The 11,969-nt window shown below is 41.1% G+C and overlaps 1 protein-coding gene across 1 annotated transcript; it reads left to right on the top strand.

Annotated features, from left to right (window-relative positions):
- The first annotated feature begins 229 nt into the window (after nt 1-229).
- On the top strand, nt 230-4,714 carry LOC127575670 (secreted phosphoprotein 24-like). Its single transcript, XM_052025563.1, has 8 exons — nt 230-381; nt 524-627; nt 1,578-1,706; nt 2,291-2,422; nt 2,535-2,579; nt 3,171-3,215; nt 4,407-4,451; nt 4,585-4,714. The coding sequence occupies exons 1-8, from the start codon at nt 330-332 to the stop codon at nt 4,615-4,617; spliced, it is 585 nt and encodes a 194-aa protein (XP_051881523.1). The 5' UTR covers nt 230-329; the 3' UTR covers nt 4,618-4,714.
- Nucleotides 4,715-11,969: the final 7,255 nt, after the last annotated feature.

Raw genomic sequence — 11,969 nt, 5'->3', positions numbered from 1 at the left:
GAGTGTGATATTGTACTCTTACCAATAACCATTTCCTTTCTTCCGTCAGTTTTTTGTATTTAGTATTCAAAGAAATAAAACCCTGCCTCACCCATTTGCCACCAAATCTAAACACAGTGACCTTTCTTGGAGGAAGCTCTGTCCATATTACAGCCCACCTTGTTCCGGTGCCCATGACTATCAAGCTGGGCAAACATGAGTCAGTGTTTGAATTGTGGTGGAGGTGCAGGATATAAAGACTGAAGGCAGCGAGGTGAAGGCAGATCGAGAGAGAGAGAAGCAGCTCCTTTACTCTGAGAACCTAGCCAGCTGATCCCACACGAGGCAGAATGAAATCCTTCCTCCTCGCCATCGCTGCCGTGCAGATCCTCCACTGCTCAGGTAAGTTCTGGGGAGAGTGGGACCTCAGAGAGCAGTGAGTTATTGGTAATGAGCTTCAGCCCGTGATATTTCACCCATGTTTAAGAAGAATATACTGAAATTTGTTGGAGAGTTTTATTTAAATTTACCTTTCCTTCTGCAGGAGTGCCAAGCACCAAGGAAGCTCTGAGAGCCTCAGTTGTAAAGTTGAATGAAATCACCGTGACCTCCAACCTCTGTGCAATAACTGGGAGAAGAGTGACAAATGTAAGTGTGTTCTGGGCAAAGGGGAGGGTGCTTAATTATCAAAATTTACAGAAATATTTGAGTACATTTAGATGCTGAGTATTAAAAATGCCCAGAATATGATATCACATACCTAGCACTGGCTGAATCTCTGTTCAGAGGGAGACTAACGTATCAGATATAATATTAGACAAGTAGCTTAAGATGCCTTAATACTGATTTGGAAACAAGACTTCAAATGCCCACTGTGCCTGCATGAGGAACTTAAACACAGTCAATTAAATCAATCAGGTATAAAAAGGTAACGTCAGTAAATGTGACCATAAAAACAATTGGATTGTTATTCTCTAATTTCCTGCAGAAAATGATATCGGCTACTCTTCCCTATCTGGCCTTGGTATGATTTCGGACACACTAAACTGGGTGACTCGTCACTATTCTCTGAAATAGGATCACAAGCCACTCGGTTTAAGGAATCAATCGATGAGCAATAATTGCTGGGCTTGTCTGTGATATCTGCATGATAGGAATCAATTGATTTGAGATAAAGTTCAGTGATTTTCTGTTCCAGCATTTAATTGTTAAATCAGTCTTTAATTTTTGAGATTTAGATTGGATCAAAGTATGGAAATGAAATCTGAATTTTTTACCAAGCTTTGAACACAGGATTACTTTTTTCTAAATTCTTTCCAAATTCCAATCACCTGTCAAAAGAGCAAAAGGCTGCAGATTTTGGAAACCTGAAATAAAAACAGGCAGCATTTGTGGAGGTCGAAACAGAGTTAACGTTTCAGGTTAGCATATTGAACATCACTGAAATGTTTAAAGGGATTGTTTTGTCTTTGGACAAATTAAATTTCTGATCTATGTTGGCTGTTGATTCTGAATGGCGAAGTGGAGGAATCTGTGTGCAATAAAGAATTTCTCTGACCAGAACTGGCACACACCAATAATCTGCTTCCTTTTATCAGACTTATCGCACAGGTAAACATTCATACAATGTGGATTTGACATTCTCGGTGAAGGAAACCATCTGCTCCAAAGATTCCGGCTTTGAATTTGATGATCCCAGCTGTCGTTTCCGCCCCAAGAAGATTGGTGTAAGTCTCAAGTTATATTGTAGCATGCAAACTCCATGTGTACTGAATTATATCAACAAAAGGGTCAAGGGTGATAAGTTATATCAGAGGCAGGGCCATGTGTAAACACATGCTTTTTACTCAGAGAGTGGTAGGTGCCAGGAATGCACTGCAAGGGCTGGTGGTGGAAGCAGATACAGTCGTAGCATTCAAGAGGCTTTTGAATTAGTACATGAATATGCGGGGAATGGAGGAATGTGGATCATGTGCAGGCAGAAGGGATTAGTTTAATTTGGCATCATGCTCAGCAGAGACATCGTGGGCCAAAGAGCTTGTTCCTGTGCTGTACTGTTCCATGTTCTAAATGTCATAGGAATTGCTGTGAGTGCTGAGTTATATCACAGTGAGTTTACATAATGGGAATGAGACTGAGTGCTGGATTCCATCTCAGAAAGGCAGGTTCATATTGTTAATTCATAGAGAGAATGGTGACCCCTGAGTTAAATCAAAAAACACTGATAATGAAGCTATACAGTGACCACTTTGTATCTGTGAGGAACTCACTGACATCAATACTTTCAATAGATTTTGTATTATTTTCACAGGAGAAAGGGTTTTGCAAAAGCCGTGTTGAATATTTTGCTGATCAGGTAGCTGACGTTGATGTGGAGTGTGAAGGTCTGAAGACAGTTGACAGCCAGAGTGACTCATCGGAGTCAAGAGAAACCAGTATTGAGGTAACCTCACCATTATACAATTCAGGGCAATGGGATTTCTAACATAAGATTGTTTACAATTTGTCTCATTGGTCTACAGTACGGATGATTATAATATAATATTTTTACACAGTACGAAAACAAATCCCAAGAAACATCACTGGAAGAAGCATCAAAGGTGAGTATATGCTGGGAATTCACTGGATGATTTTCTGGTTGATCTTGACTGTCAAAAATATAATGTGAAACCCTGGATTCAACTTGGCCAGAATGAAGTGTGAGATGGCAAGTTACCTTAGTTTGAGGAACCCAAGGAGGGGATTCTGATGCTCATCTCTTGCAGGGGACCCATTGTCAAAGTATTTTTGAAGTGGATCTAAGTATACAGCATCAGCTTATTTTCCTTTGATAATAAAGAGAACCTTAATAACACCATGATGATAAAGACAGTTGCAAAGGATTGTAGCATGAACACAGTCTGTTATATAATAACAATAATAAACACTAAGAACTCAATGAGGAATATCACTCATCATTAGCTTATCCACTGACCTCACCACACCACCATACCTGAACAGCACTGCAGAATATGTGAGGTTTTTTGAGGATTTCCCTACTCAACATTGAATTACAACTTGAAAACACTTAATGAATAATTCCTCACTTATTATTCAATATGTTAATATTTTATAAGTTTTATGTATGATTATAATTAACCAAATGCTTAATGAACCCTGCGCCAACTTTGTATATATTAATATCTTGACAGGTGAAAAGCCAATCAACAGAGACATCACTGGAGGAAGCATCAAATGTAAGTCTAACTTTTGTCTGCTGGTTTCTATTGAAATAAGGTTTTTGACTCTAGATTGAACTCTGTCAGAATAGTCTTTGAGGATTTAACTGAACTAAATACCATGCTGAAATAAATGGAATAAGGAATACACAAGCCTAATTGCTATTGGTTTTTCTACAGCCATTGCCAGATCTTTGTTAACTTGACCCCAATACAATAATGAATCTGTTCCGCATTGAAGTTAAAGGGAGTGGAATATTAACAGGACTGGGAGTTGCTGCGGATGGAGCATGAGAGTAATGTTGATTAAATCTCATCAACAATGCACCCCAAGTACAGGTCACTCCTGTAGGCTCAGAATGATAAATCAAAACTGAAGTGCAATTCTTCCTTTTTTATTGTTTTTTTTGGAATCTGGGGCACAATATTTATTGTCCATTCTTAATTGGTCTTGAGAGGGTGGTGGTGAGCTACCTTCTTGAACCACTGCAGTCTGCCTGCTGAAGATACTTCCACAATGCTGGTGGGAAGGGAGTTCCAGGATTTAGATCCGACAACAATGATAGATATATTTCCCAGTTAGGACGGGTTGTGACTCACAGGGAACCCCATGCTCCCCTGAACCTACTGCCCTTCTTCTCCTTCGTGGTGGAGGTTGCAGGCTTGCGAGGTGCTATTGGAGTAGCCCAGATGAGTAACTGCAATGCATTTTACAGATGGTACTCCCTGAGGCTGCTGTGTTCTGGTGATTGAGGGAATGAATATCTAGTGTAATGGATAGGCTGCCAATCAAGTAGGATGCTTTGTCCTGAATGGTGTTGAGTTTCGGACACTCATCCAGGCAAACGGAGAGTATTCCATCAGGCTCCTGTCTCATGCCTTGCAGGTGATGGAAAGGGGATGAGTAGCTCCATGCAGGGTACTCAGCCTTTGACCTAGTATTTCTGTGGCTGGTCCTGGAGCTTCTGGTCCATGATACCTTCTAACATATTATCCATTGAATCCATGGCTGTTCACTGGTTATGGTGCATTATTTATTGCTGGCCACAGTTCATGAGTTGTTTCTTGAGGATTTCTCCATTTGCCAAGTCATTGAGTCAGATTTCTGGTTGATAAGGTGTTGCCACTTCCTCATTCTGTAACATAACGATATTAAAGCATTTGTTTGAAGATGACGCTGGAACTAAAAATGTGAATATTTTCATACAGGTGAAAAGCGCATCAATGGAACTATCACCCCAGCAATCTTCAAATGTGAGTATCAGCTGTAACTTTGTTATCCGATACTTTTCTCTTGATCATGGTGATCACTAGAAACCAAATATTGAACTCAGACTGAATTCAGTCCATCTGAAGATGACTATTCTGTTGATTCTGTTCATTCCAGGAAAAGTTTGAAGATTCAAGAGACCAGCACTAACAATGAAGAAAAATCTATGAAAGACCAAATAAGACAAGCAGACCTCATTCAGATTGAAGAAAATCTGATCAAATGTACTTGTTCGTATCTAAGGGGATGGTGGGTGGAGGGGGGGGGTTGTTGTGTGTGGGGGGTGGGGGGAGTGCTTGGTGTAACTGAGATTCCTGACTGTACATTTTACTGTGATGGGGAGATTCTATAGTTTGTAAATATTGGTATTCTTTTCTGTGCATTATTGCCTTGTATTCTGTGGATCAGATTAAAGTTATAAAGAGAACATTTACAGATTTTCTTCCAAATGTTGTCTTGCTGTTCAGTGGTCTCATTGCAGAAAATAAGCAACAAATGCAACTGAAGCATCTAATTATTCATAAACCTCATTTCATTGCCGGGTGAAATAATAACACACTGACAATCAGGATTAAACTTAATTAACCGCAATGTTTGCAGAAGTAGCTAACATAGTTTAGAAAGAAAACCCCTTTCCTATGCAAACTTTCTGAAAGAAAATTACATCTCAAGTATGCAGTAAACAGATGTGCTATGGTCCTGAGCTTGCAAGAATTTCATGAATTTCTGTATCTCCTACTTAAGAATTGTGTGGAAAGGAATTTTGTAGAATCTGAAATTGGATAATGTGAATGAAGAGTCAGTAGAAATGGGTTCTTATTAGGGCAGTGAAGTGCTGTGTGAATTTGCTATGGATAAGTGTTGGGGCTCCTGTGCTTTCATCTTATATGATTAAATTAAGTAGCTCAGAATGAGTTGATGAGAAGAACAACCCTTTCCGAGTTTGGAAGGGGAGTTGTATGAGATAAGGAGGCAAGGAATCACAAAACAAGCACAATACAAGAAATAACTGGGCAGATCACTGGCAAGTGAAATTTAATTTACATTAACATAAAATACCAAATACAGAAAAATGAAATGGATGACATAGATTTGATGAATGACATGACACCACATTTAGAGGATGCAGACATTTCTGAACATACCCAGTCTTTGTGGAGAAGAAAACAGCAGAGCAAATGGAATATTATTTTTTATGCGTACAGATTATTGGAGTAATTAACTCTCCAGGTTAATTACTGTAAAACGCATGACTGCTTCGTGCGTCAAAATATTTACATCATTGTTGGTGAATACAAAAGGTGGACAAGACATTTGGCCACCTTGTGCAAGACTTAGGTAGACCAAGTGAGTGAATTGAATGCTTTATAGGAATAAATCATCTAGCTGCTCCAAAACTGCATGATAGCTGCAGTATTCTAAATTGCATCTGGCACTTACAAGATGGCACCAGACTGTGGCGACTCGTTGCAAGTTGCTCTCTGTAGATCTACTCATTACTTTTACTATAATCATTCTCTTTTATATTTAAATTCTATGCCACTAAGTATACCTGTAATGCACTTCCCTGTAGCTGTGACACTTTACTCTGTATTCCGTTATTGTTTTTACCCTGTAGTACTTCAATGCTCTCTGTACCACCTCAATGCACTGTGTAATGAATTGATCTGTATGAATGGTATGCAAGACAAGTTTTTCACTGTACCTCGGTACAAGTGACAGTAGTAAACCAATACCAATACCAATACCAGTGTTCTGTACATGCTAGTGTTCACAGGACTGATGATGCAGTGCTTCAGGTTCATGTCGAATCTGAGGTGCTGCATGAATACAGCCTGTCACTCCTTGAACCTTTAGGAAGCCCACATACCTTCACAGGTAGTCATGTGAAAATAAATCTGCACATGGCTTGCAAGGGTTATCACACCCACGAATATCTGTGACCATAAGAAAATTTTCTCATGGTCAGGGCTATATTTCCAGGGAACTCGTGTGGCTTATTTTTCCTGAGACAGTCCATGGTACCAACAGCTGCACCACAGGAGGGCTGGCTTTTGGGGGACAAAGGTTATCTCTTCCTTCCTTGGCAAGTTTCCCCCAGGAGCAGGAGAACAAGGAGGAAGAGGGGAAGGAGGCTGAGGAGAAGTGGGAGTAGATGGAGCAGCAGGAGAAGAGGAACATATCAGCGAACGTGAGTGAAGAGTGGCCCACTCTGGATATGTTCTTCTCATGGTTCTGAGGTTCTCTGGAGAACCTCACCCCACTGGCTCAGTGCCCAAACAGGGAGATCAGAACGGGGGCATAACTGACCAGCCATTGCACCACGTGGCCTGCGATCCTAAGGGTTGAATACAATGGTGTAAATGCTCTGCTCACTGGGAATATCCGAGTGCATGGACATCGCCTAATCTAAGTCATAAACAATGTCTGAAAGTAGTTTGCAAGACCCGACCATTATAGAAAAATAAGTCAGAGAGTTACAATTCCTCAAATAGCCGTGGAACAGTGTAAATGTATCTTGTTAAAGATTTTCTCCATTAAGTATCCATATTGGAACATAAGACATGGGGGCAGGAACACAGCACCTTCTTTGCTATTGACCAAGAACATGGCTGATCTTCCACCTCCGCTCCCTTTTCCTGCACTATTCCAATATCCCTTGCTTCCCTTAATATGCAGAAATGTATCAGTCTCTTTTCTGAGTGAATTCAATGCCTGAGCCTTCAAAACCTTCTGCGGTAGAGAATTCCAAATATGCACCACCCCCTGGGTGAAGAAATCTCTCCTCATCTCAGTCCTATACAACATATCCCTTGCTCTAAGACTGTAACCCTGATCCCAGATTCCTCAGCCGTCCTCCCTGCCCGCAGCATGTCGAGGCCTAAAAGAATTTTGTGAATTTCGATGAGATTTCCCCTCACTCTTCTAAACTCAAGAGAGTACAGACCTAGTCAACTCAGTCTCCCCTTGTATGGCAAACAAGTGAATTTTTCTGCACTCGCTCTGTGGCCAGTATATCTTTTCTTAGGTGAAGAGACCAAAATTATATACATACTCCAGGTGCAGTCTCTTTAAGCCCAATATAACTGCAGCAAGACTTAATTATTCTTGTACTCAAATTATCCTCAAATAAAGGCTAACATGCCATTTGTCTTGTCATTCATGTGCTGCATCTACATGTTGGCTTTCAGTGACTTGTGTACAAGAACGCCGAGGTCCCTGTGAACAACAACATTAACCATTGTCTCACCATTTAATAGCTTTTAAGGTTAGGAGGGGGAAGTTTAAAGGCGACATGAAGGGCAAGATTATTACGCAGGGAATGGTAGGTGCCTGGAATGGGTTACCAGGGGTGGTAGTGAAAGCAGGCAGTTTGATGGAGATTAAGAGGCTTTCAGATAGACACATGAATATGAAGGGAATGGAGGGATTTGGATGATACACAGGAGGAGGACATTTAGTATAAATTGGCATCAAGATCGGCACAACGTCGTTGGATGAATGGCCTGTCCAATGTTGTACTGTTCTATGTTTTGTGTTCTAAAATACTCTGCTTTTCCATCATGTGCACCTAAGTGCATTTTCTCACATTAAATTATAAAGCGTGGTACAGTGGCACAGCTAGTAGAGCCACTGCTTCATATCACCAGAGACCCAGTTTCAATCCTGACCTCAGACCCTGTCTGGCTATCTGTGTGGAGTTTGCACGTCCTCCCTATGTGGGGGCTCCGATTTCCTCCCCTGCCTCAAAGATGCACAGGTTGGTAGGTTAATTGGCTGCTGTAAATTTTCCCATGGTGTGTAGGTGAGTGGGAGAATCTTGGGGAAGTTGATGGGAATGTGGCGAGAATAAAGGGTTAGTGTAAATGCGTGGTTGATGGTTGGTGTGGACTTGGTGAGCTGAAGGGTGCTGCATCTCCCTATGATTCTATGATTCCACTGTCCACCTGCTCTGGTCTTGCCCACTCACTCAGCTCACCAATATCCCTCTTGAACGGACCTCTTATATGATAAAGATGAACTCTTGATCTCTCAATCTACCTTATCGTGATCCTTGCACCTTATTTGCCTACCTGCACTGCACCATTCTCTGTAACTGTAGCACTATATTCTGCATTCTGTTATTGTTGTCTTTTGTACTATCTCAATGTACTTATGTGTGGAATGATCTGTCTGGATGAAATGCAAAACAAAGCTTATCACTGTATCTCGGTACATGTGACAATAATAAACCAATCACCAATTCCTTCGTACTCACCATCCCACTTCATTTAGCATTGGGAATATGACGTTTGGTTCCCCCAGCCAAATCATTGATATAGATTGGGAATAGCTGGGACCAAAGGACTCACTCCCGCGTGTCATAGCCTGCCAACCTGAAAAGGATCCATTTACTCACAATCTTTGATTTCTGTCCAAACACCAATTCTCAATCCATTTTCAGTATGTTACCCCAATTTTATCTTCTCTAACCTTATTGACCAACCTCCTGTGTGGGATTCTATTGAACACTTTCCAAAAATCAAAATACACCACATTCATTGCTTCCCCCCTAATCTATTCTATTAGTCACATCCTTCAACAACATGGGAGTAATTAGTGAATTGATCAAAGTCAATAAGGAAACAGACTTATTGACTTCACCTGGCATCATGTCTACCAGAAGTTTAATTAAGTGCAAACACCTTGCCCAATTAGGACTCCTTATAGATCAATAAAGTTGAAATATCTGGCAATGCTCTACCAATTAAGCTGCAGAAATACCTAGGATAGGAACTTTTCATGTCATTGAAGACAAATGCAGCCGGTGTCTTGCTAGTTAACTGGCTGAGGCATTGTGGTTGTTCTGTGATGACAGAGACTTCGGTTTTCCACTCAGATTGAGCAGCAGAATACAACAGTATCATTCTTGCCAGTCAATTACCCAGTCCTGACACCTCACACATTGGGATGCTCAGTCAGTGCTGGCAAGTCTGCAGCATTTTCTATTCCATAGTCAAGCGTTCCGAGAGGCATCAAACCAGGAATGCCTCAGGGACTGGTGCTGTCTCCTCTCCTGTTAGAGGACGTGGCAAGGTCAGACTCAGTTGATAAGAAACAGTGCCACAGCACTCTGGTATATCAACTCCACAGCTAACTAACTGCCTTAAAAAAAGTTCATTCAGTCCTCAAGCAAAGCAAAAATGACATGCTGAGCATTTAGCAAAAGCAAGAGGCTGCCACTACTTCAATTCAGCTCCTGCAGCCACCTGAAGATATTTCTCCTGTGGATGCAGCAGGTGATGATTTCAAAGTATCGATTGACATTCCTTTTATCACTCACTGTTCCTGCCTTTGTAAAGACAACAAAGTTCAGAGCAGTTATTTAAGGACAGTGAAATTTCCAACTCAACATATTCGGGAGCTGTTGGACCATTCTAATTTGTTACCAGCTGAATTCAATGTGAAGTGCTACAAGTGAAATACTGTCACATTTGAAATCTGTCATCGATTTCTGGTGACTAGAACACAATCGAGTCATTAATACTGGAGTCTGGATATACAACATTCATTGAGCTGATCATTACTGTTGAAAGAATAAATTATGTGAAGAATGTGACTGAGGTGCAACTTTATTGGGATATAAAGTAACCTACATAACAAAAATAAATATGGAGCTTAAAATAAATTATAATGGGATTAGGACAAAGGTTCACACCTGGCAATTTTATTTAGGATAGATGTAATTTAATCCTTCAAAAATGATGTAGATCAAATTTCTCTTTGAACTCTTGCTGATCTCAAAACTGATACAGAGGTGGGAATTTCAACAATAAATTCAAAAAATCCTTACTGATGGGCAAGACAGTGGCAGGGGTCAGTGTTGGGACCACAACTTTTCACTTTATACATTAATGATCTGGTTGAAGGAACTGATGGCATTGTGGCCAAGTTTGCAGACAAGATAGGTGGAGGGACAGGTAGTGTTCCGGAGGCAGGGAGTCTGCAGAAGGACTTGGACAGGTTAGGAGACTGGGCAAAGAAGTGGCAGATGGAATACAGCACAGGGAAGTGTGGGGTTATGCACTATGGTAGAAAGAATAAATGTGTAGATTATTTTCTGAATGGAGAGAGGATTCAGAAATCGGAGTCCTAGTTCAGGATTCCCTTAAGGTTAACTTGCAGGCTGAGTTGGTAGAAGGAAGCCAAATGCAATGTTAGCATTCATTTCAAGAGGACGAGCATATAAAAACAAGGATGTAATGCTGTGGCTTTATAAGGCATTGGTCAGACTGCATTTGGAATATTGTGAGTAATTTTGGACCTTGTATCTGAGGAAAGATGTGCTGGCATTGGAGATGGTCCAGAGAAGGTTCACAAGAATGATCCCGGGAATGAAAAGCTTAACGTATGAGGAGCGTTTGATGCTCTAGGCCTGTACTCGATGGAGTTCAGAAGGATGAGAGGGGGACCTCATTGAAACCTACCGAATATTGAAAGGCCTGGTTAGAGTTGATGTGGAGATGATGCTTCCATTAGTAAGACAGTCTAGAATCTGAGGGCCTTAGTATAAGGGGATGTCGCTTTTGAAGTGAGATGAGGAAAAATTTCTTCAGCCAAAGGGTGGTGCATCTGTGGAATTTGTTGCCATAGAGGACTGTGGAGGCCAAGTTATTGGCCAAATATTTAAGGCAGGGATTGAATGGTAAGGGGTTTAAGGTGGGAGAATGGGGTTGAGAATGGAAAAAAAAATCAGCCATGATTGAATGGCAAAGCAGACTCAATGGGCCAAATGGCCTAATTCTGCTCCTATATCTTATGGTCTTATTGTCTAAGACAGCTCTCAGCAGCCATGAAGTGACCAGGCAAAGACCAGCCTAATCTGCAAAAAGGCACATTATTTTATATAAGATTCCTGGCTCTGGAAATGTCCACTGATACAGAAGGAATAGTTCAAAGGATTACACTCATTTGAATTCATTTGAATCACACAATCAAATGGTTCACAGTCCATAAAAATACTGATCACTTTGATCATCATGACTGATCCAGAAGACCTGAAGAATTTGCCTTCTAATATTAAGAGAGTAAACGATGTAACTTTCTTATGAGGTCTGACAATACTCCTCCTGTTCACTTTAACCATTCCTCAGGTCCATTAAGTTCTGAGCTGATGATGACGATATAATAAATATTTTCCTGCTGCAGTTGTTTATTCCTCTAATGATTATCCTCACCCACCTCTTCTACGTTCCTGCCTCTGAACCCTTCCCCTCTCCCACAAGCCTGAGGCCACTCAGGGCCCTGTAAACTGAGCAGGCAGGAAGCCACAAACACAAACCTCTCCACAACTGTCAACAAGACCCCAGTCCAAAGTAAATCTCTGGATGCAGCACCCACGCTCGCAGATGACTGGCCTCTGTTGTCAGTGACGTGGAGCAGAGAAAGCCTGGTGTTTGCTGTGATTTTTCCCAGCGCTTTCTATCATCAGCTGCTGTTACAGTGAGGAGTGCATGGTTGAG

Source organism: Pristis pectinata, chromosome 1 (assembly GCF_009764475.1).
Source record: "Pristis pectinata isolate sPriPec2 chromosome 1, sPriPec2.1.pri, whole genome shotgun sequence".
Classification (NCBI taxonomy): Eukaryota; Metazoa; Chordata; class Chondrichthyes; order Rhinopristiformes; family Pristidae; genus Pristis; species Pristis pectinata.
The sequence above is the reverse complement of the archived record's forward strand: the minus strand, read 5'-3'. Positions and strand labels throughout refer to the sequence as shown.

Excerpts from the sequence above, each read along its gene's own strand:
- LOC127575670 (XM_052025563.1), top strand. The coding sequence starts at position 330 with ATGAAATCCTTCCTCCTCGCCATCGCTGCCGTGCAGATCCTCCACTGC. Across the intron at positions 1,707-2,290 it reads TCCGCCCCAAGAAGATTGGT|GAGAAAGGGTTTTGCAAAAG; the intron begins GTAAGTCTCAAG and ends TTATTTTCACAG. Across the intron at positions 4,452-4,584 it reads CACCCCAGCAATCTTCAAAT|GAAAAGTTTGAAGATTCAAG; the intron begins GTGAGTATCAGC and ends TGTTCATTCCAG.